Consider the following 27,906-nt stretch of genomic DNA (forward strand, 5'->3'; position numbering starts at 1 on the left):
AATACTCTTCCAGGTAAACTGCTTGTAGGCTTTTCATTATCTCTGTTGTCATATTCAACTCACATAACGTAAACATGATGTAAAGTCACAGCCAATTTATTATTTTATTTTCAGGCGATACTCCTTTTTATGCAGACTCACTAGTGGGAACATATAGTAAAATTATGGATCATAAGAACTCATTGCATTTCCCAGATGATGTGGAAATCTCCAAGCATGCAAAGAACCTTATCTGTGCCTTTTTAACTGATAGGTAAGCGCACATATTGTTCTGGCACTGTTTTTTATTTTGGAATGTATTGGCTGCATTTATTTGGGAAGGTACATTGTAAAAATTAATTCCTTCTCCTACTTTTCCTGATCTCTGTTCAAATTTTTTCTGCCAAACCTCCTGTTCTCTAGCTTTTCTTTTGAGATGTTTTTTCCAGGTATTTTATTTCTATGAGCAGTTCTGACAGCTCTTGTTAATAGCACAGTTTGTGCTGGACAAATCCTTCCAATTACAGTAAAAAGCGTGTAAGACTGAAAGTAATCCATAACCTCCAAGGCAGGGACAAAATTACTTTGCTCAATGTCTATGTGGGTGTTACTTAAAAAATGTGGAAGCAGATTCTTTTCTGAAAGTGAGCATGTATTTACTGAATTTGTTTAAGGTTTCTTAGAGTATTTGGATTTTTTTTCATTTGTTTTGTTGCATTAATTGGTAAATATGGTTAACAGTCCTCCAAGGTTATTGTTTTGGCTACCAAAAAAAAAATTCAGGAAGTTTCCCTTAATGGAACTAAGCCACTTACTGAAATTAAGCTGTGTAAGCTTGTTCTTGACCTGAACACTTATATTTTGTTTAGTTTCAGAAAGCAGAGATAATCTTCAATTTCACTGATTGAAAAGAGCAGTGTAGGTCTACAGTTAACTCTGACTCGATGATGCCTTCTTATGCTTTCCTGTGGTCACCTGAGCTTGGCTGGAGCAGAACATCTGGCTGCTATAGAAGGAGGGATTAGGAAAACAAAATGCCTTATGATGGGTTTTGCATTTGAAGAGAGATTGTTTGCTTTACTGGGCAAGCCTGCAGTTGGTCAGGAAGGATGTGCTTTATTTAACAGCATTTTTCACCCTTAGTAGCTGAAGGGTAGAGAGAAAATATGATTAGAATTTAATAGTGTAAATGTAGTAAGCTGGACATCTACGTGTGTCCCTCTTCCTGTTTATATTTAACACAGGGCTCAAGCAATTTATTTGAAACAGATGCTGCGTGATTGCTGCTGAAGCACTTAAAGAAGGACTGAACATCGACCCTGTGATTTATTGCTTCTTTTCCATGCATTGTTTTTATGTCCTGTTCTTGTATGTAGTTTCAAGAGGTACTCCTCTGTTCGAACTTCCAGTTTCTTATTGCACTTAAGGTTTACTTCGCGGCAAATATCGGCAAGAGATGTGTCAGGGTTAGTTGTGGGGCAGAGGATGGAATTCTCAGAATATTTATTTTAGTTCAGCTTTGAATAACTGTTCTGTGCAGCAAGTTAGACCTTCCTTCACTTGCGTCTTATGGTCTGTCATGTGGTTTGGCAGGCACGAAAGTTCTGCAGTTTTATTTCCCCCAAGGGTGTTGAGTTTTTGTTTGTGTTTCTAGCTTTTTCTTAGTTTTTGCCTCAGTGCTTGATTTCTTGCTTTACTTCCCACGTGGCAGACTCTAGATTCTGGACATTTTAGCAGTCACAGGGAGAGTGCATGCTAAACAATCAGTACATTTTACATAAGAATCTACAGATGAGTGGTAGGTGGCTTGTAAATTTTGTTTTTGTTTGACCATTAGTGTGGTTAACACAGACTGTTTTTTTTTTTGCTGAACGTTTCATTGCTACTTATGGACAAGTCAGAATTCAAATTTAAAACCACCAAAAACCAACAGCTATTTTCCCTGATGTGACTCCGGATTATTTGCTGTTTAGGGATGTGCGACTTGGGAGAAATGGGGTAGAAGAAATAAAGCATCACCCTTTCTTCAGAAGTGATCAGTGGAACTGGGACAACATTCGAGAGAGTAAGTAAATCAGGTTAAAAGTTCTATTTTATTCAATATTTGCAATAGTAGAAATGAAAAACATTGTATAAATTAAGTACTTTCTAGCTATCACAAATCTTTCCCAAACATTCATATTTATCACTTGTATTATAAAAGCTCATATGAGAAAGGGTTAAAAAATATGCATTTTTGCTACTGGAATTATCTCATCTTTATAATGTTTTTAATGTAGACATTTCCATTTTAAACAATGGAATTGGATGTTTCAGAATTTAACTAAAAGGAATGCGTGTTAACTTCTGTTTCTCTGGTTTTTTTGTTCTTTTGAGGTGGGTTTTTCTGTTTTCTTTCATTTTTCTTTTAATCTTCTGGTAGGTAAGACAGTAGTTCGACAGTGGTCTTGTCAGTTTTTCTGCTTTTCATGTAAGTTATTGAGAACCTGATGGCTTTAAGTGAAAAGCAAAGTGTGTCAGATCTCATAAGCTTGTCATAGCTTCTAAAGTTATATATTTACTGAGAAATTTTAAAATTATGATGGGATTTAATGTTGTATTCTCAAGTGTGATTACCTGAGCAGATATGTCTTGCATACTAGATGGTCTATGCATTAGGCAACAAATACAAAAATAGACTGCTCTAGAAAAAAATGTTCACAGTAGTATTTCCAGATCTGCTGTCTGGTTAATACATATTTAACTCCAAGTTATTTGAGGACAACTTATAATACAGTCTTTTAGCACCAGAGAGATACCAGTGTATAGCAAGTGACTGAATCTTGGAGTAAAATGCATCTTTTTTTCCCCTTTTTATAGCTGCTGCTCCTGTTGTCCCTGAGCTTAGCAGTGATATAGATAGCAGTAATTTTGATGACATTGAGGACGACAAGGGAGACGTGGAAACCTTTCCAATTCCCAAAGCCTTTGTGGGAAACCAGCTGCCTTTCATAGGATTTACCTACTACAGAGATAATTTGTATGTGATGCTTTGATACGCCTTTTTAAAAACATACCTGCACATTTTTCTTATATTCTTTCTTTTTTTCACTCTAACTATATAATTAATTCCTTGTATGATATTAATTTATGTCCAGTTGCGAAGATACAAAATGCAAAGTTTGAGTAGAATAATTTGTTACTCTTTCAATTATTTCGATAAGTCTGATTAAACAGTGTATTTTTATATGCACAGAAATATACAATATCTTAAAAAATCAATTTGGGTTAAAATTCTGATAGATTTTCTGGTAGTTTTTTTTCTAAAATTACTTTTTATTATTTTAGGAGAAAGCTTATGCAAAATAATAACTTTTTAGAATTCATCTTGAATAATCAAGAAATAATTGTATTAATCAAAAAATTACAAGTTGCTGTAGTTTTGGAACCATTTTGTTAAGGAAAGATTCAAATCAGAAGGATGCACTAACACCAAAATAAAACAAGCCTCATTCTGAGAGCAGTGTAGATCAAATTGAGACTTGAGAGAATTGATTAAAATGGCAAGGTTGCCAGAGTTGTTGAAAACTTGAGTAAGAGCTGGAGGGATTTGTTTTTGTTTTTGACAGGTTGCTAAGTGACTCCTCTCAGTCTTGCAGAGAAAACGAATCTGTGCAATCTAGTAAAAATGAGGTTAGTGCCTTTTTTCCTTAGTATTAATGGGATGATAAATTAATTTTGTTAAGTCTGTTAAGAATAGACAAAGTCTAAAGTAAGTGTTTAAGCCGTTTTGTGGGGGGCTTTTTGTCTTTTAATTATCTTCAATAAAAATGATATTTTCTGTTTACAGGAGAGCCAAGAGGTAAGTATAGTATCTGAATTATGAAAGGAATAAAAAAATTCCTACATAATTTTATGTGGATGTGAAGTATCTTAAATGTTTATTCACCAAATTGTTAGCAGTAAATCAATTCTATTTTTAAACAGTTGTACTCAAGTTTTAAGGTGCTGTAGTATCAAGATATATGAATACAGATTTTTCTTAAAATTCTTTTTGCATCCAGAATTGTTTGGAAAGCCTGTGTATGAGGCTGCGTTTCCTACAGACAGCATTACTCTTGTCAAGGTCCCACACTTGCATTAATGCACACTTGATTCATGACTGATTTATTCAGTTTGAAGAAGTAAATTGTCACCTGCAAGGATAAAGGAATGTTTAAATCATATTCCACTTAGAGCATATGGAGCATGTTTATCCAGCTTTTGAAGATTGACAAATGAATTTAAATTTGCATGACAGGAAAAGCTATGGTATTTTCATATACTTACTTCATTATGTTACTTAAGCATTTGTATTATTCAAGTGTAGATAGTATATTGTTAATATTTCTTAAAACTTACAATTCCTTTTCAAAGTTTAAAGAAAAATAAAGGAAATGCATTATGTATTGATCAGATAAATTTAAATGCAAATGTTTATTAGACTCCACTTCCTTCCTGTCATTGATGAATAGATGAATAGTTTTAGACTTGACCTTTTAAATAGAAATGGTACTGCTGTTTAAAATACGTATGGTCGCATTCATGATGTTTGCTTTATGTTGTGTTAGTAAATGCAGATGATAAAATTTTACATTTCACTTCTGACAACTTATTTTATTTGTATTTTCTCAAGCAATAAATCTCCGTTTTCGATGTCCTTTTCAGTGTTCCTATTGTGGAAATCTTCTAATTGTAACTATTAGAAAGTGTTTTGGAAAACCATATTTTTATGTTTCGTGTTTGGGGGGTAGAGGAAGAGGAGGAAGGGAGGAAAATAAATCCATTTGAAAGCCTGAAGTCATGAGATTAATCCAGAATTTATTAATTATAATTTATTTCATGAATATTTAGGTACTGGATTCACAGTTATTTTTTAAAATATTTTAGTAAGCAAACCAAAGCATTTCCAAAGTGTTCATTAGCTTCCAAGGTGTAAGACTAAGAAATTCTTCTTTATGTGAGGTCACTGAACATGTTTAGCCATATTGTCTGAAGACTGTCCAATTTGGTCATGTACACCCCTTTTTTATTTTTTCATTTCATTTAGAAAATGCTATCCAAAAACATCTGCTCCAGTGGAAAGTCTCTGGCTACAGAGCACAGCAAAGGGCCGGTAACAATGTTTTTTGCCCATATAAATTTAATGACTCAGAATCTGTGGCACATAATTCTGTGATGGTTCAATTCAATTCAGCATGCAGCAAATTTTGTTGCTATAAATCCGTATATTTAAAATGATCAGAATTAATTCCTTGTAAAGATGTAACCTTTTAGTAATGGTTTTAAAATAATATACTGGAAGATTGAATTAATTTTCCTCGCTTTCCCTTATTTTGTGATTTAATTGAATTGCATTTGTTTTCTGTTAAAGCATTTTTATATGTGGGCCATACTTTTTTGACATTTTACACAGTTTCAGAAAAAACTAAGCAAGCTAGAAGAACAGCTCAGTAATGAATTACAAGCCAAAGATGAACTAGAACAGAAGTACAGGTGAGAATGTTTCAACATGTTTGGTATGTTTATAAAGATGTTTTATTAAACCTTTTGTTTTTGAATGCTTAAAAGCATTTTAATCCATTCTGGGGTTTCCCAACCCTGCAAGGAGACATCACTGTAAGTTGCTGGCTAAATTCTTGCTGCTCTTCTGACTACTGGGGTGGTTTTATGGGGTTTGTTGAGGTTTCTTTTGCTTTAACTCCCTATAAGAATCTCACTATTTAGTGATTTCACCAGTCCTTGAGGTTTCCTGTTGTTGCTGAAAATAGAATATCTTGCATAAAATTAATGAGACAAAAGCACCTTACATAAAATTGCTGAAACACATGCAGACATGTTAATTTCTGTATTTAATTTCTGTATCAGCAGCGTTTAAAATTATTTTTCAAATTTGTTCAGGTCTACAAGTGTTCGTTTAGAGAAGATAGCGAAAGAGCTTGATGAAGAGGTAAGGCCACAGATTTGTTATTTTTAATATTTGTGTGTGATTTTTCTTTTGATAACAGCAAATTGCTTTTGAGTAGCTGTATATTTTACAGCAAGTAACACCAGTTGATTTCTTGGTATTCACAAGCATGAAATCATCACTTCTAAAATATTTCCATTATGATTTCTGTACTGTAACTGCACACTTCTTTCCAAAGCTAGTTTTTTTAGCTATATTTTTAAGTTAGCAGACAGCATGACACAAATATCCCATACAGATTTTAAAAACTGAAGGTGTGAGAGTAGTGTTTCCAGAGGAGGAAGGCCATGCTTTGCATTGTTTGGTGTTAGTAAAAGGACCCTGTTTCTTGCCTAGCTTTGCACCTTACTTCTACAAATTGGTGGCTGTGTACAATTTTATGTATGCAGGTGCATGTCAAGACCTTACCTTTACATATATGTCTCTCTGCTTCCAGAGTGACTGCTTAGGCAGGTCTACCAGGTTTGTCAAATCCAGATGATCAAACAGTATTTAAATTGCCAAGCTCCTGGCCATAGACATCCTGGGCTGGATTTGACCACGTGTTCTGATACGTTTGTATTTGCAGCATGCAGATAGATTGGCTTCCTCCATTACAGACCAAACTGAGTGCATGAGCTGTGTTTTTATCGTATAAGAATACCACTGCTGTGTGTGTAATTAGTGGTGTATTTTTTTAAAATATATCCAGATAACTTCAAGGAAGACTGTAGAGTCTGCAGTCAGGCAGTTAGAGAGAGAGAAGGCTCTTCTTCAGCATAAGAATACAGAATACCAGAGGAAAGCAGAACATGAAGCAGATAAGAAACGCAATTTGGAAAATGAGGGTATGTTGAACTGTGCTTGAAGGTTCCATTTTGATGTGGGTTTTTAATACTTAAAATAAATGAATTATAGTTCCAGTTGAAGCATTTTCTTGACAGCGATTAACAGTGTTGAATTGTTTTTATTACAGTTAACAGTTTGAAAGACCAACTTGAAGATTTAAAAAAGAGGAATCAGAACTCTCAAATATCCAATGAAAAAATCAACCAACTACAAAGACAGGTATGCCAACTTTATATGCATATATTTAAAAATAATCAAGGTTTAAGGTACAGATTTTGTTTAGTGGAAGAATTTGAAAAGTGTAACTGGGTTTTAAAAGCTATTCTTTCTCGTTAAGTTTTGGTGTTCAAAAGTAATCTTAAAATATAATCCTTACTTCTTTAATCTATAAGACCTAATATTCTGTAGAAGAAATAGTGGTTTTTATATTTTAATTGTTTCTGAAGTATGTTTTTATCAATCTTAGTTGGATGAAGCCAATTCTTTGCTGCGGTCAGAGTCTGATACTGCAGCCAGGTTAAGGAAGAACCAGACAGAAAGCACAAAGCAAATCCAGCAGCTGGAAATTAATAACAGAGAGCTGCAAGATAAGAACTGCCTGCTAGAGAATGCAAAACTCAAACTGGAGAAGGAGTATCTCAATCTTCAGTCAGCTCTAGAATCAGAAAGGAGAGATCGAAGTCATGGATCAGAAATTATCAGTGATTTACAAGGTATTTCTGCAAATCTTTTGAAGTTAAGATTGCTTCTTGTTTCTGGTTAGGGTGGTGTTATTTGAGTTTCAGACTGTTACTGGATAAGTGTGCTGGTTTATAGAACATTGAATAATTGTTAACAGCATTTAAGAAAATATGTGTGGTAACATCTATAAAACATTATTGGTAACTTTTAGAATCACCCCAAAGGAGACATTCTTAATAGTCAGAATTAGAATTTGTTGAATTTCAAAAATATTATCTCTAAATAGATAAAATACAGTCTTGTTTTCACACACTGACCAGCCTCGTTGATATATTGGTAATTTTTAGGTCGAATATCTAGCCTGGAAGAAGAAGTGAAAAATGGAAAGAGTGCGCTAGCCAAACTGGAAATGGAGAAAAGACAATTGCAGGAAAAGCTCACAGATTTAGAAAAGGTGATAGCACTGCTAAATAAACATTGGTGTTACATTCTTATGGAATTTCTGAACTTGTACTTTTATTACTTCAGACATTGCAACCAAACCCATACAAAAAAATAAGCCTTGTTTTCAGCCTGTTTTTTTTATCTTTTCCAATTTGAGAAGTGGGGAAAAAAGACATCATTTCCCATACAATCATGATACATTTTAATTGTGAAGTACTTAAGTACCTAATTACGTGCTTCAGTGTGTACCTTAACAGCACAGAAGTTATGTTTCATTTCATGTGTGGAGTTTTTCCAAACTCATTATTGCCAAAAATAAAAGATCCTCTGCCAGTAGGATTTTTTTGGACAAAATTGTTATTGAAACAGAAGGCTTGAAAAAATTCTTCAATAAACTTAATGTTCAAGCTGCTCTTATTACAGAATGTTGGTTGTTCAGGCAGTAATTCTGTAATTGTTTTTAACTGGGGATGTCATTGTACATTTTTAGAGAACTTTGATGTTCACAAAAAAACATTTATGGAAATGAGTTCTCAGTTCCTTAGCATGAGCTCTCTCTTTTACTCCAAGCATCCTTCCAATGTTACTATTGTTCAAAATTCTGGAGCTAACCCGATGTATTTAATATTTTATTTCAGTGTTATTTTTTCTTTAACAGGCAAAGAGCAACATGGAAATAGATATGACATATAAATTTAAAGTTATGCAGCAGAACCTTGAACAAGAAGAAGCTGAACATAAAGCCACAAAAGCACGATTGGCAGACAAAAATAAGATCTATGAGTCTATAGAGGAAGCAAAATCTGAAGCCATGAAAGGTGTGTATTTGACATCACAGTTGGACTCAGGTGTGAATTATACAAAGTGGAAATTACAGTCTTTCACTGGGCAGTCTTTCTGGTGCATCTCATGACAACTGAAATATCTTGAAGAGAGGTATATTTACCAAACAAATCCTGAAGATGGCTTACTTTTAAATTAAATTGTTTATGTTTATTGCAGCTAATTAAAGAACTACCTACAGATTCTGTCCTTCCAATTGCAGAGCATTCATAAAAATTTTGAGCATGCAGATATTCAAAAGAAGTGAAAATGATTCTGTAATAATGCCTGAGTCACTTGGCATATCAGGCTCCAAAACAGCTTCAGATCTTTGATTTTATATTAACACAGTCAGAGCAGAGTAGATTTAAATGTTTTATTTTTTAAATTCCACCTGTTTTGTTCATCTCAGAGTGTTGCAAATAAACTGGTAGCTATCTAGAGGCTGAAAAGTAGGAAATAGCTCTGTCAGAAATGCTTGACGAAGCATCCTCTGGGTGTGTATTTACTGTGAAAATTTTAATTAATCACTTTTAAGTGGTCTTTCTCTTCAGTTTTAAAAGGAGAAACATGTGGCTTACTGTTAGTACAGGGTAGACATCCTTTTCTCTTTGGTCTCCAAAATCTACTCTTTTACACTTCACTGATGTCTGATATCTTTTACTTCACAGAAATGGAAAAGAAACTTTTGGAAGAGAGAGCTTTAAAGCAGAAAGTAGAAAATCGGCTGTTGGAAGCTGAGAAGCAGCGCTCCATGTTGGACTGTGATCTCAAACAATCACAACAGAAAATAAACGAGCTCCTTCGGCAAAAGGATATACTAAGTGAAGATGTAAGAAACAGAAGGAGTCTTGAGTCAAACCTTGTTTTCAGTGTCCTAGTATTTTTCCTGTTATATCTGTATTTAGGAATACTTGGCAACATGGAATGTGGTGTCATTTTTCTGAAAAATTTCAGCATTATTCATGTTAAAAGATTTGTCCTCTAGAGCAGTAAATGCTGTGAGATTGACATGGAAAAACTAAGTCATTTAATGTGTGCTAATGCCTTTATTCAGGAAGCACCTTTGATTTACCCAAAGATGGAAAGGAAGTCAATTAGAGACTGTTTCAATTTTGTTTTCCTGTGTAGATCTGTAAAATTCACAGGTTTCTGCTTATTTTTCAGGTAAAAAACTTGACATTAAAAATAGAGCAAGAAACACAAAAGCGCTGTCTCACTCAAAATGACCTCAAGATGCAAACACAGCAGGTCAACACCTTGAAGATGTCAGAGAAGCAGTTAAAACAGGAGAACAATCACCTTCAGGAAATCAAATTAAGTCTGGAAAAACAAAACAGTGAACTCCGCAAGTATGCAATTTGTTCTTTATGTTTAGTCAAGTTACTGATTTGAAATATTTTTGGAACAAAAGTTGGGAACAAAATTAATTTTAAAACTTGCCACAAAGAATATGCTATTCTACAGTGAAAAAGTTAATTGTTCTTTAAAATAATTTACAGTGACTCTAATTGAGATTTACCCTAGTGATTCAGCAATGTATAGGTTTGTATTAAAAGATGTTTGTTATCCTGAAAAATCTTGGAAAACACAGCTTAAATATGAGTGAAAACTTCAGAGAAGGACTTATTTAACTAAAGGTCTAGGTACTTTTTTTTTAATGATGTAGGACTTCAGCAAAGAGGAAACTTATTGGAATTACTAGTCTAGAAGAGCTTATCAGACTTGGAAATTAATACTGCTACAGAGCTATGAAGCATAACCATTGGCAATATCTAGTACTACAGATCTTTAAACACATCTGTTGGACCTTCAGATAGGAGTGTCAGTAGTTCTTCAAGGTCTTACAAGTAGCATTTGCACCTGATAGTAAGTAAGGAAAGAATTTTTTTTTTTCTCATGAAGCTTTTCTTGTGAGTGCAAAGACCAGATTACCACACATATCAATCCTAGATTCTTTATGACTTTGGATGTCTTGTTGCCCTGTGCTTTACCTTTCTGCCAGCAAGATGCAGTTGGTCATGTAAAAGGTGGCCATAATGTGGAACACTGGCAGAAGTCTTTTCCACCACAATTCTGTTGTTATGGAACTGACTGTTGTTTAAATAACAGATGAATTCAAGAAAATATGCATGTCAAGGAATACAGACATTCACAGACTGTGCTCTAACAAACAAAAGACCCAAAACAACCAGTCAGATCAGTGACATTTTACATAGAAATAAGATTCTGTTGTTGTTTATCAGTGTCTCGTACTGGTTAAACTTTGTGACACTGTTGTAGTTAGTGTGCTAGCAGTGTTAAACTGACTTGTTATTAGTGCAGTGTCCTCAGCTGTACAGGTCAAAAAGAGAGCTGGTACCCAGAGGAAGCTTCAGATTTAATTGCTGATGATACTTAGGTCAAGAAATTGCTGGAGATCTCAAGAGTGTGAATGCTGTCTTTTCTGTTTACTGCTTTGGAATATCTTCATATCTCTAAAGCTTATTCTTCCTTTCTAGGGAACGTCAAGATGCAGATGGACAAATGAAAGAGCTTCAAGACCAGCTCGAAGCTGAACAATATTTCTCAGTATGTTTTATGCTGCTTTATTTTTATATTAATCCGTTTACTGAGTATATTAGCTTTTCTTCTTTCCCCTCAGCCATCAGATGTTTCACATCTCTAACCCAAAGCTACTTGTTTTTCTTGTGCCTGTCTCCAGTGTTGTCTGCTGCCTTGATCTTGATCACTGAGCAGCACAAAAGAGTTTATGCTGAGAAATGTCCCAGCATTGTAGGGAAGTTCAAAGGGAGGAGTCAAGCAGCTTATTTTTCCACAGTGTGAATATTTTTCTGCATGTTTCAAGCCTTTTTGCATTCAGCATCTCTTCCATGATCTGTGGTAGAGAAGAGTTCTATTCTCACATGGTGTGACAAAACATGTGCATCTGTGGCTCAGAAGGAAATTTTGTATTACAACCAAACTTGGTACTGATCTGTTGGGAGTTTTTCATTTATTGTGGTAATAAAGAATGCACCAGAATAAATAGGTAGCATACTTAAAAATCATCACTGGCATGTGGACATTAACTTTTATTAACAGTGCACAGCTAGTCTCACTGTAGGAGATGCCAAAAAGATTGTTTCAATATTAATGGAAAATTAATATTTCCTTGTGGATTTAGGTCAGTGAGGAGGCCTACCTAAAGTTTTATAGATGAAAATGTTACACACATTAAAGGAAAGAAAGGGAGAATTGAGGTCAGTTGACTGCTGTAGGTGGGCCAGAGAGAGACAATGTGTTTGGAAATGCCTGCAGTAAGTACACTCAGAGTTGTCTGCCACCTGACCTGTAGTCAGTCATTTGAATGGATAGAGCAATATAATGTCTCTTTCATTTTCTTCAGAGTTCTGTATTTATACTGATTCCATGAAATTTTTAATTTCAGATTATTTTCTAGTTGGTTTTTCTCTTATTCCTGTCTTTCTTTTTGTTCTTTAACTGCCATGTTGGTTTCATGGATTTATATGATTAGAATCTGAACTCCACATGCCTAATTTCATCAGATAAAGATTTTGAATAGTAGAGGAAAAAAATTATTTTCTCTGCTTTTGGTACTTCCAAATTTGAACAAAATAGTGATTTTCACATTTAGAGCATCTTTAACAGTATGTATAAAAACCATAGAAAATATATATCATACATCTACCCATTCACAAATACACAAGTTAAAAAAGGAACAACAACAAAGTAAAATAACCAAAGCACATTTGTGAATTATGATATTTATCTAAATGTAAGTTTAGAGAAGGCATTGCACTATCGCTTCAATTAGTGTGATTAAGGAAATGCATATCATGTCAACTTGTATAATTTTTGTGAACCTTCAAGAGTATAGACTATAGAAATCACATAATTTTCTTTCCAATTTTTAATTCTAGACTCTCTATAAGACACAAGTGCGAGAACTTAAAGAAGAATGTGAGGAAAAGACCAAAATTTGTAAAGAAATGCAGCAAAAGATACAAGAGTTACAGGATGAGAGGTAGGTTTTGCTAGTTGGACTACTAATACATAAAAGATCAGGATGGCTTTTTGTTGTTTTCTTTCCTTCCCTCCCTAACCTACCCATTTTAAAGTTAAAAGTATATATCAATAATTTGCAGAGATTCCTTGGCTGCTCAGCTAGAGATTACTTTGACGAAAGCAGATTCAGAACAGCTTGCCCGTTCCATTGCTGAAGAACAGTACTCTGATTTGGAAAAAGAGAAGATTATGAAAGAGCTGGAGATTAAAGAGATGATGGCGAGGCATAAACAGGAACTTACTGAGAAAGATGCCACCATAGCCTCAGTGAGTTTCATGATCTGTAATTTTGGTGTAGAGGTTGTACATGAGCTTTATTTACAGTTTGAGTTATCCATTGCTCTTTAGCAGATTCAGAGATACACAAGTATATCTAACATTTTAAAAATATTTATTTCTTATGATTGAAATATAATCATTTCTTACTGTGTTTCTTCCATGCATTTCTCTGACCATTCTTTCTTCTGTTCCCCTACCCCTCTTACAGCAACTCCTCTTATCCTTATCCTGGTCTCACTCCACGGCATTTCCTTCTGTCCTGTGATGCTTTGTTTTGCCAAATGAGTTTTGTTACATGGTCACATGTCCTTTTTTTTTTTGTTTTTTCAGTTGGAGGAAGCAAATAGGACACTAACCAGTGATGTGGCTAACCTTGCTAATGAGAAAGAAGAACTAAACAATAAACTGAAGGAAGCACAAGAACGTATGTAATCTCTGAACCAAATGTCATTTAAATAGAAACTTGGTTTGTTCTTTAATAGCACTATATTAATTTGTAATGGGTTTTCATAGATTTTCTTTTAATTACCTTGCTACAGAAATTACAAAGCTAAAAGAAGAAGAAGCAAATGTAGGAAATATTAAAGCACAGTTTGAGAAACAGTTGTTGAATGAAAGAACATTAAAAACCCAGGTAAGCAAATACATTCAAATGCATGTAGACACAGTGTTCACGTATCAAATAATTTAATAGAATACTTTCTGTTATAAACTATTGATATGTACTAGTAATGCTTTCTTTGTTTTTGCTCTGAAAGAAAATGTATTGGTTTTAATCTTCCTTCTTCGAAGTAGACTTTCTGTGTAGTGAAACTGGATCCTTATGATTCACAATAGAGGAGCTTCTAATCTAGATGTATTGCACCAGCAAAAGCCTTCATGTCTGTCAAATGATTTGATATGATACTGGCTTCAGTCTTGATTTATATGCCTTTACAAGTTCTATAAAGAAGTACATTTCTGATTTTAATCTAGATTGTTTTTTAGAACAAGTGGCATTTTAATACAAAGACATATTTTGGGTCTAGTGAGTGCAGATGGAAGGGATTATTTAATTGAGTGAAAGTGCTCACACAGCTAATGCTTGCTTCAAGTAAAAACGGCATCATTACCTTTCATATTTTGTGTAATACGTTGAATTAAAGCAAGCTTGAAACTTGTACTACTGGATTGCAGAGGTCTTAATTTATAGTTAGAAGTGCCTGGTTATAGACAGAAAGAAGATTTTACTTCTTCACAACATAACTCTGGGTATTTATTAATGTGGTTTTTGTCACGTTTTTCTTTCCCATGGGAAGGCTGTGAATAAATTGGCTGAAATCATGAATCGGAAAGGTCCAGTGAAACGTGGAGCTGACACTGATGTACGGCGGAAGGAAAAGGAAAATAGGAAGCTGCATATGGAACTGAAGTCTGAACGAGAAAAGTTAACCCAGATGATGATCAAATATCAGAAGGAAATAAATGAAATGCAGGCAGTAAGATGCTTTTGTAAATTTTTTTGTAAACATTGCAGTCTATATTCTGTAGAATACAGGCTTTAAGGTAGCATGGATAGTCTCTATTTCTGAATTTCCCCAACCAAAAGAAATACACAGAATGTATATTGAGATTGGCTATAAATTCTGCATACTTTTCTCTGAGTAACCAAATATTGTGTTAATAAGAAATCTTGCAATTTATCCCTGCAGCAAATAGCAGAAGAGAGTCAGATACGGATTGAACTGCAAATGACTCTGGACAGCAAAGACAGTGACATTGAACAGCTTCGTTCCCAGCTGCAGTCACTGCACATTGGGCTGGACAACAGTAGCATAGGCAGTGGACCTGGAGAGGCTGAGGCAGATGATGGATTCCCTGGTATGTTAATTTTATTAATATTTCTGCATTTACTGGGTTTATACCAGTGTTTTTCCATAGAAACCGGACTATTGAATTGATGGTCTAATGATTCCGTGATTTTTATCTTCATCTATTTCTACCTTTGGCAGTGATCACTTGTTCACCTGCTAACTAAATCTGTCTGTTGTAATACTTCACCTTTCATTAATTTAAAGACTATTTTTAAACTCTATTTTGCTCCATTAGAACTAAATATTTTTTTCACTTTATTTTGGTGGTTACTTTGCAATTACTGTGTGTATGTGATGAAATGTAAAACTAATACTTTCTTAGAGATTCTATTTTGACTTCTTTTCTACTTTTCCTCCTTTGTGCTTTATGTTCAGTCCATATCACTCAATCCCACACTATGGAATCCATGTCCTTTACCTATCAGCACTCTTCCACCTCTGTCAGTATTGCCACTAAGCCTTCCAGTTCTCGCATGCTTCTTGATTCCGATTCTGACACAGAAGAAGAACCTTTGTCTTGTTCCCACAGCCCTACAGAAGTTGATAGCACAGGTGACATCCCTGAGAACTGTTTGGTTTTGTTCTTATTGTGTCATTTTCTCTGGTTCAGAACTAACACTATTAATATATAATTAAAGAAACATAAACCAAATCTGACAGATATCATGCTGCAGTGGCAGTAAACATTGCCATCAAAGACGTGAGAAAGTTTGCATGAACAAATAACTGGCCTGTTCTCTCTAAATGTTTGCAACTGCTTGCTGACAGTTATAAACCCACCATTTTTATTGAAGCATTGAATAAATGAGCTTTATGGCTTGTTTTCAAGATAGCCTCTAAACAGTATCTGCAGCTCTCTGTATGACCCCAATGTACTAGATACCAAAAAGTCAAATCTTTGTGTTTAAGTGAAGTGTGGAAACATCTAACTCCTCATATCAAAACATACATTATTTTCTTGTAGAAATTAATTGTTCTAAATATTACATTGTTTTGCCTTAAAAGTATATTATGAGTGATAAGGCCCTGTTTTCCTAATTCTGTATTCATTTTATATGGCTACACATATACTCTTTTCACAAAGCTTCTGCTTAGTGTTAATGCTAGAGGTGGGTTCCTTATTGCATTCAAATTTCTGTGTATCACATGAGGTTCCTTTAAAGTGTGAATACCTTTCCACTGAAGGTAGAATCCCTTTTGGTATTTTGACATTACTTCATTAAACTAGAGTAAAGAATAATGCATTTCCTCTATTTTCCTCATTCTCTGGTTTCTGCTTTGAAGTTTCTAATGAAAGAAAACCTACATACATACATATTCTTATCTTGTTAGTTCCTGTTGTGATATGTGCATGGATTTGCTTTGTTCTAAAGTAAAAATCATAGCTAAGGTGGAATTTTTTTATGACGTAATTACAAAAGATTTGAGGTAGCATAGTGTCTTCTGTTGTTTCCCCCTCTTTGTCTTTATAAGCATGTATTGTGAGAAGTTTGGAATATTCTGCCCTTTTTCTGTGGTATTTAATGGACGCCAGAAGTGAAGAAGCCTAATCAGAAGCTCTCATTTTGTCTAATTTAAACTGTATTACAGGTTACAGAGAAAAATAGGAAAATCATCTTTTAGGAAGTGGGTTAAACATGCATATATTTGCCCTACATGTACTTCCTGGATATGGGATAGATTATTTTTTTGCATCAACATTATGCTTGCTGCACTTTCTATAAGGTGTAGTTGAAAGGGACGATATAAGGTGGCAGGTATGAGGCAAAACACGTTATAGAACTGTTTCATGTACTTGATATGTGTATTAAAATAGGTCACCAACAGCATTGAAATGTGTGTCAAACAACAGCTGAGCACTCAATACTCTTGATAAATCAAATCTGACAAATGTGCCAGTGTAATATAAAATACTGCAAGTGTGTGAAATGGCAGTTGAATTCAGGCAAGGCCTAAGGGCTAGCCAAAAATTACTTATTTTAGATTGGAAGGCCTAGGAGATACAGGCAGAATTAGAGAAAAGTTTACAGACCAAAAAGTATGAATTAGAATACTAAACTGACATTTTCCCCAGCATATAGGGTATATAGGTTATTTGTGGTGGTAATTTGCCTCTTTTCTTGGTCTTGGATTTGATGTTGTGTGCTCTGTACTAATATCTTCAGGTGCTGCTGTAAAAGATATAGGTCAATAGACATAAGGCTTTTAAGACTTGAAAAAAATTACTAAAGGGAATGTGTGTGCTGTAATTGCAAGTTTGTTCTTCCCCCTCCTCCTCTACTACTTTGTGACTGCATTGTTGGCTATTGGCTGTATTTAGGGGTACATTATTCAATGTACTCCTGAACATTTACCATGATAAACTTCACAAGATCTCGTACTGTTAAATAGTTCATCTTCTCATGTTTGGTCTCTTGCTTTTTTATTGATGTTCAATAACTTTTAAAATGCACAGCAGTCTCAAAAATAATGTTTTCTCTGTTCTTTAATCCATATCTCTTTTTCAGAATCAAGACTGGAAGGCTGGCTATCAATGCCTGTTAGAAATAACACTAAAAAATTTGGATGGGTTAAAAAGGTAAGAAAATCTGATTTATGAGTTTGTTTCATGCGTTGTCTCAACTTTAAACTTACTGTAGGTTTTCAACACTTCAGTGTTTCCTTGATATGTGTTGTCTCATTAAAAATAAACATAAAATATGTTAGCTGGTATAGCTACATCTGAGAGGAGCAGTTTAAGACAACTGCAATAGTTTAAGACACCTCTTTGTATAGCCAGAGGTGAGAACAGTCATTCATGATCTTCAAATGTTTATACATGCCGTAAGCGTTCCCAGCAGTATTACATAGCTGGAATTAGGCAGAATCTAGAAACAGGTGCTTTTGACAATTTATTTAGGAAATAAGACTAAAACCTACTTCTTCTGCCTTGTGCAGCCTTCATTTGTTTACTGCTTCTCAGTAGCCTCTTCTGTGAGTGGTTGTCCAAAATGTAACATACACATTTTCATACAAATTTCCTTACTGCTGTCATATAGTTAATTCTAGGCAAAATTCTGGAAGTAGGACATTTTTTAGGTAATTAGCTTTTTAGTGAACATTGCTAGCTATTCTGGTAAGTGTATTAGTGATCTTTTTAAGTATGATCCCTATTAGTAGTGACCTGCACACATGAAATAGGCAGAGGATGACAGTTATTCTCTCTAGCAGTCCAAGTGAAAATTAAATCAATAAAATAGAAAGGAGAAGCTTATGTCCTACTTTCTTCCAGACTCTCATTTTTGTTTCTTTATCGATATTTAAATATGTTTAAAAATGAGTTAATATGATAATATAAATTGATTTATCAAGCAATCAGAATTTTGTTTGTTATGCAATTAATTCCTTGGCATGGACTTAGTATAGAGTACTACTATTGTCAACTTAGGTACCCTTTAATCAAATTGTGGAAAAATATTGCTACAACATATGTTGTAGCATATTTTTTGTAGCATATAATTTCTGTGACGTATTTGACATCTGTGATGAGCTGGATTAAAACGTGTTTTTCCTTTTGTCTCCTAACAGTACGTAATTGTAAGCAGCAAGAAGATCCTGTTCTATGACAGTGAACAAGACAAGGAACAATCTAATCCCCATATGGTATTGGATATAGAGTAAGTATTGCCATGTGTGATTCCTTCTTCTGATTTGTAGCTGAACTCTCTTGGAAAGACCTGTGTCCAAAGGGCCTTTTGAGGTCCAGTCTGGGAGCACATCACCACTTGGGGACATGACTTTTTAAAATCTGAGCAGTAGAGCTGGACCCTTGGGTACCCACTGTGGTGAAGAGTGGGGTTTGCTGTAGGCATTGGTGCAGGAGAAGCAGTGTGGTGCTGATCCAGGGACCTGCACTGAGCCCTGGTGTTACTGAACTGCCCCCACTAGCTCAGATAGACCTTCCTCACACACACCTGGGAGCAGAGCATGTAAAGAAAACTGTAGCTGAGCAGATATCATTTTCACTATTTGTATATTTTCTTTTACAACATGGCTTTACAGGTGGGTTAAATAGTTAATAAATTTTCTTGATAAATGCAGAATGTGGCTATTCAGAGCATGGGGACAGGATTGTGACTGAAAGGTGCCAGCAGCCATTAAAGTCACATGATGATGGTTTCCTAGTGCTTCTGCAAATATAGCTTGGTGACTTTTCATTTAGGATTTTTGGGAGTATGTCATGTGCAGAATTGAAAGATAGGGCTTTACCGAGGGGTTAGAAATCTGTACAAATTTGACAACTCTTTAATGGCTCTAAGTCTTAATGTGATGTGTTGTGTCCTAAGTTAATCTGTCACATTTATCATTGTGGTAACATTAATTTTTGTCCTTATTGAAAAAATTTCCTATAGCAAACTCTTCCATGTCCGACCAGTCACTCAGACTGATGTGTACAGAGCCGATTCCAAGGAAATTCCTAGGATATTCCAGGTATTCATTAATAAATTAATGTTTCTAGTCTAACAGACATGGCATTTCAGACATTGTCAAAAACATTTGTCTAATGAAATATTTATTAAAAAAACATTGAAAAATTGTTCCTAGTGTACTTCTTCCATCTTCATGCTTAGATAATGACTCTGAGTTTATATTTGTCACCTAGGAGTACTGAGATTATTTTGCTTTCATTCTAGATCCTATATGCTAATGAAGGAGAGAGCAAAAAAGAGCAGGAATTTCCTGTGGAGCCCATGGGAGAGAAATCAAATTACATTTGTCACAAGGGACATGAGTTTATACCTACTCTTTACCACTTCCCAACCAATTGTGAAGCTTGTATGAAGCCACTGTGGCACATGTTTAAACCTCCTCCTGCTCTGGAATGTCGCCGCTGCCATATCAAATGTCACAAAGATCACATGGATAAAAAAGAAGAGATTATAGCGCCTTGCAAAGGTAAATAGCAAGTGTTTGAATATGCAGATTGTGGTGGGTTCACAAGGCATTCTCATACATCAGAGTATTCTAGTAATGATCTGACACCAGCCAAACATAAAGGTTGCTTTGACTTTTATTAGGTGGCCATCAGCCCCTTTCCAAGGGTGTCTCCATGAGGGTCACTCTGCTTTGAGTTCATGGCACGTGGCTGTGGTGTGCACGTACCTGTTGTGTTGTTATCCTTGTGCAGCAGAGCGTGGTGGTTGTAAGGTGCTCACACTGTGTCTTGTGCTCTTTGCTGTGGGAAGCAACAGTGCTGTGGAAGGGGTTACGTTTGGTGAAGGTTGCTCCTTGTGGCTTAATGTTATAAAATTTCTTAGTCTCAGTCACTCCTCTTCGTGTTACCTGTGTTTTCTTCCACATGAATGTGTGTCTTCTGCAGTATTAAGTTGTTACTCTCTAAATATAAGGAGGAGGCACTGTCAGCAGCCAGGAAACCTACTGGTTGATTTTGCTTTTGACCTCTCTACTGATTTCTCTGCACTGAGTATGAGATTATGCTAATCAGACAGCTAATTTTTGATGTGGGGCCATGTTTAGAATAATAATAATTTTTATTTTTTAAATCTGATTACAGTGTACTATGATATTTCTACGGCAAAGAATCTACTACTGTTAGCTAATTCTACAGAAGAACAGCAGAAATGGGTGAGCCGACTGGTGAAAAAAATACCCAAGAAGCCTCCAGCACCAGACCCCTTTGCTCGATCTTCTCCCAGAACTTCCATGAAGGTACAGCCAAACCAATCCATCAGACGACCAAGTCGACAGCTTCCTCCAAACAAACCAAGGTGACACAAGAGCTGCTATTTAATTTATTACCCTAAATGTTTTCACTATATTCGGTTTCAATTCCTTATTCAGGGTAGAAGGACTCATGCTAATGTCTTATGATTCCTAAAAGAATAGTCTTACCTGATTCTTCTGATTTGGTAAAAATTGTCTATACAATAATTGGTTATTTACTTCCTAGTGGATTACTTCTAAGGAGCAGAATCCTATGTGCTGTGCTGTGGAAGTTGATAGCATTCTGCAGGTAGCATTTATATGATTGCACAGTGCAGTTTCTGTTTTTTTCTCCAGTTTGCTTTTTTCATCACCTGCAGTACTAGCTTATATTTGCTTCTGTCAGTTCCCAGTGCTAGCAGCCTGTGGAAAGGTTGGTCTGACCGACTTTGTTCATTGCACTATTCCAGTTTAGCAAAGGCTTAACAATTTTTCCTCTGAGAGGTAATTGGGCAGTGCCTAGACAGGATTGTTGTCCTTTTTTTTCTGTGAGCAAACTGGCACCAGTATCTCAACTGGCTGGGTGAGACCTGGGCTGGGTGAGTGGCCAGAGTTACAGTGGGAACGCAGGGAAGCTGTGATGCTGCTGTTACCACAAAACATCCTTATGCTATGAAGAGTTAGATCTTAAACAGATACTGGTATTTTAATGGGTGGAAATGCATAATGAAAGGACTTAGAGCAATTTAATTTCACTTCCCTCCCAACCTTCATATAGTCTAATTTTTGGCAATTTAATTTACATATTTAAAAGAGAGTTTCTTTGTGCAAACCTAACCAAAATATCAGTGACAGGACTGATGCATGAATCAAGGAAACATCCATGACAGTTTGGGGGACAAGTAGATTACTTTTCTTCTGCATACTGTTTACAGGCTAACTTAATGGTGTTACTCTGTTTCTTGCTGTTAACATATAAAGGTATATTATAAATTCTGATTTTTTTTTTCAATAGCTATTCTTAGGTGTTCTGAAAATAATAATTCTCCTTCCAATACCCTTTTTTTAGTCTTGAACTTTTGTACAAAATGCTTTCATAGCACAGTATTTACCATTATATACTGATGGGAAAAGGAGGAGGATGAATATTTTTGTGTGAAAAGCATGTATTTTTTCAGTTTAAGTTTCCAAGTTTGCCTTGTAAACGTGCCTAACAGATGAAAAGTGTAGTTCTATGAGGTCATGTCACCTATTATCTGACGAATGCAGGTGTGTCAAACCAGTGGAAATTTGTATGGATTTAAACACCTTTAATTAGAAACCACATACTTATAAATAACTAATTGCTATGGTAAATTTATATCTCAGTGTTGCTTCTGTGAGGCTTTTGTGCAAGGGCTTACCATACAAAGTAATTAATTTTCCTTAATAAACTTTATTAAGAATGAAGATGTAGTTGCCACTTTGGTCTAGGGACTGAGCAGTGGGCCCTGGCAGCCAGGCAGGCTCTGAGACTGCTGAGGACAAGAGGAGCACAGCTGGGTGACTGAGGGGAGAGATTATTCCCCTCCGTTCACTCCATAGTCTGCAGCACAACACTGCCTCCACCTTTGAGCCCCCAAATTCCAGCCGGACATCAACACACAGGGGAAGGACCAAGCAGAGGCTGCCAGGATGGTCAGAGCAGATGCCTTGAGAGAGCTGGGCTTGTTCAGCCCAGATGATGGATATGTCCAGGGGCTCCCAGAGCAGCCTGCCCCAGCCTGTGGGGAGGGTATCCAAGAGACAGAGCCAGGCTCATTGGTGCTGTGTGGTGGCAGGCTGAGAAACAAGGGCCTCACTTGAACCAGGAGGCACTCCAGCTGGATAGAAGGAAAAGCCAATGCAGAGAGGGAGGCTGGACAGGCTGCATCCCTGGTGGCTCTCAGCACCTGACAGCACACCAGCGTCCTGGACTGGCTTTGCATCTGACCCTGCTTTGAACAGGAGGTTCGGCTGGAAACCTCCTGAGGTCCCTTCCAAGCTGCCTGGTCCTAAAAATGCTGTCCCTGCTAGGAATTTGACACAATGATGGTTTCTTCAGCATTTTCATGGCTGTTCTTCTTCGTGAGGATTTAAGAAAGGGAAAACCAGTTTTTTATACAGACCATATAATTTCTGCTTAGCCATTTGCTTGGATCGTGCCAAATGGATAATTCCAAATTGGAAAAAAAGCCAGCTTCAATTTTACTTCCTAATAAATTGAGTGTAACAGCCATAGTTCATGTAAAAAAATAATATTGAGCCTTTTCAGGGCTATATCACATTTAAACGTTTAAATAGTTTAAAGCCTGAAAATCCGAATTCCCCTGAAACCCATTTTGAAAGACATATGATTTACTGTATTAAACAATGTAACATGTTTACACTGATGCTCTCTTAGGGTAAGGTTTCCATGCCTGCATCCTATGCTTGGCATACATCCCTAATTAGGATCCTTCCAGTTCACTGGAGAGATGACTAGGCTTGATTTCATTAGTTGTAGCTGTAGCAGTTGAAAAGTTAGCACTTAAGATATTACAACAGAAAGAGATGAGTGCTTCTAGACAATGATTCACCCCATCCCAAAATAAATGCCTCAGATAAGTAAAATGACTCATTTGCTGACAGGGTTTGCCTTGCATGCCTTCTTTGTTCTATAGTGACCATACAAGGAGCACAGACAGGGAGGCCTAGACAACAAGTTGATATATGCTCTTTTTTGGCGTTGCTTAACTTTAAATAATGAGCTACAGAATAGCTGTATAATGTAATCACCCTGCATTTGGGATACAGTAAAATCCTGCTATGTTTGTTTGTACATTCAGATGAAACTATCTTATTCAATGTTCTTTTCAGCATTCAAAATCACTTGATTTTATTGGAAAAATTGTTAGGTTTATATTATTGTCTGGAAGGGAATAGCAGGAGGGCATAAAAGCACCTCAGTCAAAAAGAACAGCAACAAAACAGAAAGCAGATAATTTTATAAGAGGTACATGGTGGTCTTTCCTACTGAAATTCTAGGGGAAAAATTAATATGGTAAGTGTTCTGTATTGAATGGAATGATTTTTTGAGATGAATTTGCAATGAATGCAATATTGTTAACTTACATGAACACTGATTGAGTCTTCATACTCGTGATAGGCAAAGGAACAAAGACACCTACCTTAAACAGGTACCTAAAACACCTTTAACCTTCAGTTAAAAAGGTTTAGTGATAGCAAAAGGAATTTTCAAGTCTTTTATAGAAGTGTGACACTCATTAAACCCTCCTGTTGCAGATTACTTGATCTGGCATTTAAGGACTGGGATTGGTCCTTTGATGATGTTGATGATATTGATGGTGATGATGATGATGACGATGTTTTTGATTTCTGAAGAAGTATAAGGGGTAAATCTAAATAGAGAGGAATGGATTTGTTTGCCTTTGAATACAGCATGCTATGTTGGATTTTGTTTCTCATAGCAGAGAAAATACAAGATCTCATTTTAATATTTTAAACAGAAAAATGAGATTCTGTTCATCATATTGAACTTTTAGAGGAGTCATTTTCATTAAAACAAACTTGTTGCCTTTGTCAGTGTTTTTATTTTTTCTAATTTTAGATATTTTTTTTTTTCAAAATTCATGTCTGCCTGCCTGAAAAAAAAACCCCAAACCTGCTGTTTTCAGGATCATTGCTCATCTCTAATGCTAATACTGCTAACCTCAGCAAGAGGTTATTTGAAGGATAAAAGGGAGATGGTAGCAGTTGGATGTTTAGCTGAAATAGACTTGGTATTTACAAACACTTTTAATTTTTAAGCTTTGAATATAAAATGACTGGTCTCTGGCTAGCAGACATGAAATCACTGGAGTTCTGCATTTTGCTTTTCTACCTCTGTCCTGAAGTGAATTTGACTTGGCTTTCCTTTGCAGTGCTGTGCTTTCTGGGTACCTAACCATGCATTTGAAAACTATGTGAACAAACAGGTTTGCAGCTTCTGTGATGTGGTTTCCTTGACTGGGTTAGAAAGATCTGGCCATTGCAGTGATCTGATATGTCCCATGGCTTAATTCTGGATGTACTGCAAATAGCTTTACCTCTATTATAGACCTCAGTATCTGATAATTTCACACATTGATGCAATCTTACATTTAAAAAGAAAAAACCTAAATGTTAAGTGCCTAAGAATTGTTTTAAACAGTATGTGAGATGTGTCTCAGCTGTATAACAGCAGCACTGGGGCTGCTCCTCAGCTGTGTGCTCAGGGAACTGAGGAACCAGCCCCTGCAGAACTTAACTGGCTTAGTGTTCACAGTAACGAGCATTACGTTAATTAAATATACTGCATCTTTGTGTATTAAAAGCTTACTGATCACTAATCCTTTAGAAGTAACTCTTACATTGTGCATATTCTACTTTACCCTCATGTACTGCAGGGGGGTTTAATTGATTTGGGATTACAATGTGTAAGGATGTGCTGTCCTGAAGTAATGTTGCTGTTGGATGCAGAGGAAAGGAGCTTCTCACAATTCCCACAAGATGATGAACCCATCTGAAATGAAGACTTTGAAGAAATATATTTTTGTCAGATTTACATTTGTTGCATTTACTGACCAAACTTCCTGCTTCTTTTTCAGCTAACTGCTTTCCATGAATGCAGACACAGTCAAGGTGATAATTTTCTTCCCGTTACAGCAAGACTGAAACACATCCCAAAATATATTAAAAATATATATTTTCCTGAGAGATTGTGCTATATATATCAGAGGTTTACATTTTTGCTGCAATATAAATTACTAATCTCTGAGGGTTTTCCTGTATTCTCCCGAGTGACTGATCAGTTGAGGAATGGTTGGTAAATAGTCAAAGGATATGTTAAGTAACCTTTTAAACTCTGTTCCACAAAAGCTTTCTTGGCAAGACACATACACTACATTTCATACAAGGATCGAGAGGAATGAGTATTGAAATGGAAGAAACTGACTTTTCAGCTTTCGTAAAGATGCCACCAGCATGTCTGCAAGTAGAACCAGAGGAAGATCCACCATAGTGATATAGACTGCATCTGTAAGAAGTGACCATTATACTGTGTATATATATTGTACTGTAATACTGCAAGAGGGTTTTAAAAATCTTTCCACTTTATTTTTTTATGCTTATTAATCAGATACCGTTACTTATTGCAGTTGCAACTATGCACTTGTATAAAGCCATAATGTTGAAGTTTATATCATTCATACACATCTATCAGAAGCTGCATGTCAGTGTTCAGCAGCTAGTATAGGTTTGAAGTATATACTAGTTTCAGCCATGTCATCATGGGCAGTCCCCTTTTACCTAATTGCCTTAATTTAATTTTTTTCAAGTTTTTTTTTTGCCCATTCTTTCTATTTAAGGAAAAAGAAAGTTTACCAGCTCTTAGGATGCAGTTTTGCTTTGTGGCAGAAAAAATAGTGCACTATTTTTACACCTAGTAAGTTTATCGGTTTCAACCTATTTTGAATGTATATCGACTGGTTTTAAGGGTGGAGAAGTGTTGGTTACAGAAATAGTGTCTGAGAGCATGGGATTTACCAGACCATTTGCTTGTACATGTAACTGCTCATCCAGCCCTTTTTACAAACCTCAATACTAGTCATTGAGTTATATTAACCCTCATTAAGTGCTATGAAACTTCATTTTGCCTTGTTTTTGCATACTCTCCTAGATGTGGGGTTTTTTTATTTCTGGAAAATAAAAGAATCTGTGACTTTTTTACATTTCACAACACAATATCCAAGGACTGTCACAAACTTTAAGAAAAGTAAACCATACTGTAGATGTATTTTAAAGTTGTAATCTGGTTCTCTAGCACATAGCTGTAGGCATAGATAAATATTTCAGTAGTGTGTTTTGAGAACTGATAGCTGGGAAGAAATGGCCTCAGAGGCACTTAATCTGACTTTTTTTTTAAACTTAGAGTTGTACAAAAATATAATTTATGTGGGCTCATTCATGATGTGTTCATAATTATCCCAGAAAATGCATGTTTTATACAACTACAGTATGTGATGTTAAACATATTGACAGTAAAAAATGTAGTCTCCTATTTGGTCTCTTTATATATATATATAAATATATATATATATTTAGAATATATATATATATAAAATATTGTGTGGGAGTGCAGTAATTTAAAATATGATCTAACACTTCAATGAAGGAGGACATTTCACTTTAAAATTTTGTTTGTTTGTTTTTGTTTTTTAAAGAGTGTTGAAATGTTTGGAAGGATAGGACCATGTTTTATTTAACACTATCATGAAAGGTGGACTTGGAAACACTGAAATACTGAAAATTAATAAATATATTTACATTTTGTAACCTCTACTACAGTTCAGTTTAACAAAGCAAGAATGTATTCAGTCTTCTATTTATGCACTCACAAAGTAAAATGTTGTTTGTGAGTTCTTAAATTCAAAACTAAAACTTTCATATCATTTCTGTTAGATATTATAACCCAGAGCACAGCTACAGTGGTTTTTCCCTGCTTGTTTTGGTTTACAGAAGTATGGTATATTTTTAGATAATGCAGATTTGCATAGAGTACAACATTAAAAATGTATACAGTAAAACTGTTTCCATTCACTGAATGCATAAATATTTTATATATATATATAAAAAATGTTACATTGTGGGAAGTTCTATCCTTTTCTGAATTGGAGAATATTATATATATATATATATTTTTAAATAAACTATTTGAGTAAGGTAAAATAGTTCCTGAACTTGAGAAGCTGGTAATTAATTGAAATATTTGACTATAAAGATAACTACTGCAGCAGATATGGGAAAGGCAAGGGCTGCTCCAAGGCAGCCCCACAAAGCCTGTGTGCGGAGGAAGCGCAGACTCCAAGGGAGCTTTGGCAGCTCCTCCGCTGCTGGGGCTGGATCCTTTGCACTTTCACTCCCTGGCTTACCCTCATTTACTGTGAATCCACGGGGCCCTGCTAAGCCTGACATTTCAGGAAATGTACTATATTATAGTACTGGCTAGCCACGGTTTCTAAATCCCATGCTTGTACAAGGGGTCATTAGCTGTACGTACAGCAGGCTGTACTGAGGTGGTGTCGTGGAGCAATATGGGCTGAGAGGGAGCGCTGAGGGTCCTGTGCTCTGAGCAGAGCTAACTTAGCACAGGTTCCTCCAGGCAGTGGTCTGAGGTGCACGAACCTCGCTTTGCATCCAGGACACAAAAGGCAGAGCTGCTCTTCT

At 35.6% G+C, this 27,906-nt stretch overlaps 1 protein-coding gene across 2 annotated transcripts in view; it reads left to right on the forward strand.

The window, feature by feature from the left end:
* Nucleotides 1–27,740, forward strand: part of ROCK2 (Rho associated coiled-coil containing protein kinase 2) — a 96,487-nt gene extending 68,747 nt beyond the window's left edge. The window contains exons 7-33 of one of the 2 annotated variants that reach the window (XM_062489693.1): nt 115–253; nt 1,953–2,044; nt 2,839–2,998; nt 3,588–3,651; nt 5,048–5,113; nt 5,414–5,493; nt 5,899–5,947; nt 6,657–6,792; nt 6,921–7,012; nt 7,260–7,506; nt 7,822–7,928; nt 8,577–8,736; nt 9,412–9,572; nt 9,908–10,092; nt 11,242–11,311; nt 12,664–12,767; nt 12,889–13,075; nt 13,418–13,511; nt 13,627–13,721; nt 14,386–14,565; nt 14,779–14,947; nt 17,448–17,518; nt 18,508–18,596; nt 19,332–19,410; nt 19,614–19,875; nt 20,495–20,708; nt 23,947–24,907. In XM_062489693.1, the coding sequence (XP_062345677.1) occupies nt 115–253; nt 1,953–2,044; nt 2,839–2,998; nt 3,588–3,651; nt 5,048–5,113; nt 5,414–5,493; nt 5,899–5,947; nt 6,657–6,792; nt 6,921–7,012; nt 7,260–7,506; nt 7,822–7,928; nt 8,577–8,736; nt 9,412–9,572; nt 9,908–10,092; nt 11,242–11,311; nt 12,664–12,767; nt 12,889–13,075; nt 13,418–13,511; nt 13,627–13,721; nt 14,386–14,565; nt 14,779–14,947; nt 17,448–17,518; nt 18,508–18,596; nt 19,332–19,410; nt 19,614–19,875; nt 20,495–20,708; nt 23,947–24,043 (3,449 nt within the window). In that variant the 3' untranslated portion in view covers nt 24,044–24,907. Of the gene's footprint in view, nt 1–114; nt 254–1,952; nt 2,045–2,838; nt 2,999–3,587; nt 3,652–5,047; nt 5,114–5,413; nt 5,494–5,898; nt 5,948–6,656; nt 6,793–6,920; nt 7,013–7,259; nt 7,507–7,821; nt 7,929–8,576; nt 8,737–9,411; nt 9,573–9,907; nt 10,093–11,241; nt 11,312–12,663; nt 12,768–12,888; nt 13,076–13,417; nt 13,512–13,626; nt 13,722–14,385; nt 14,566–14,778; nt 14,948–17,447; nt 17,519–18,507; nt 18,597–19,331; nt 19,411–19,613; nt 19,876–20,494; nt 20,709–23,946; nt 24,908–25,289 lie in introns of those variants that run through there. The other variant, XM_062489694.1, reaches the window with a different exon arrangement.
* The last annotated feature ends 166 nt before the right edge of the window (nt 27,741–27,906 follow it).

The sequence above is a fragment of the Cinclus cinclus genome, chromosome 3 (assembly GCF_963662255.1).
Source record: "Cinclus cinclus chromosome 3, bCinCin1.1, whole genome shotgun sequence".
Lineage (NCBI taxonomy): Eukaryota > Metazoa > Chordata > Aves > Passeriformes > Cinclidae > Cinclus > Cinclus cinclus.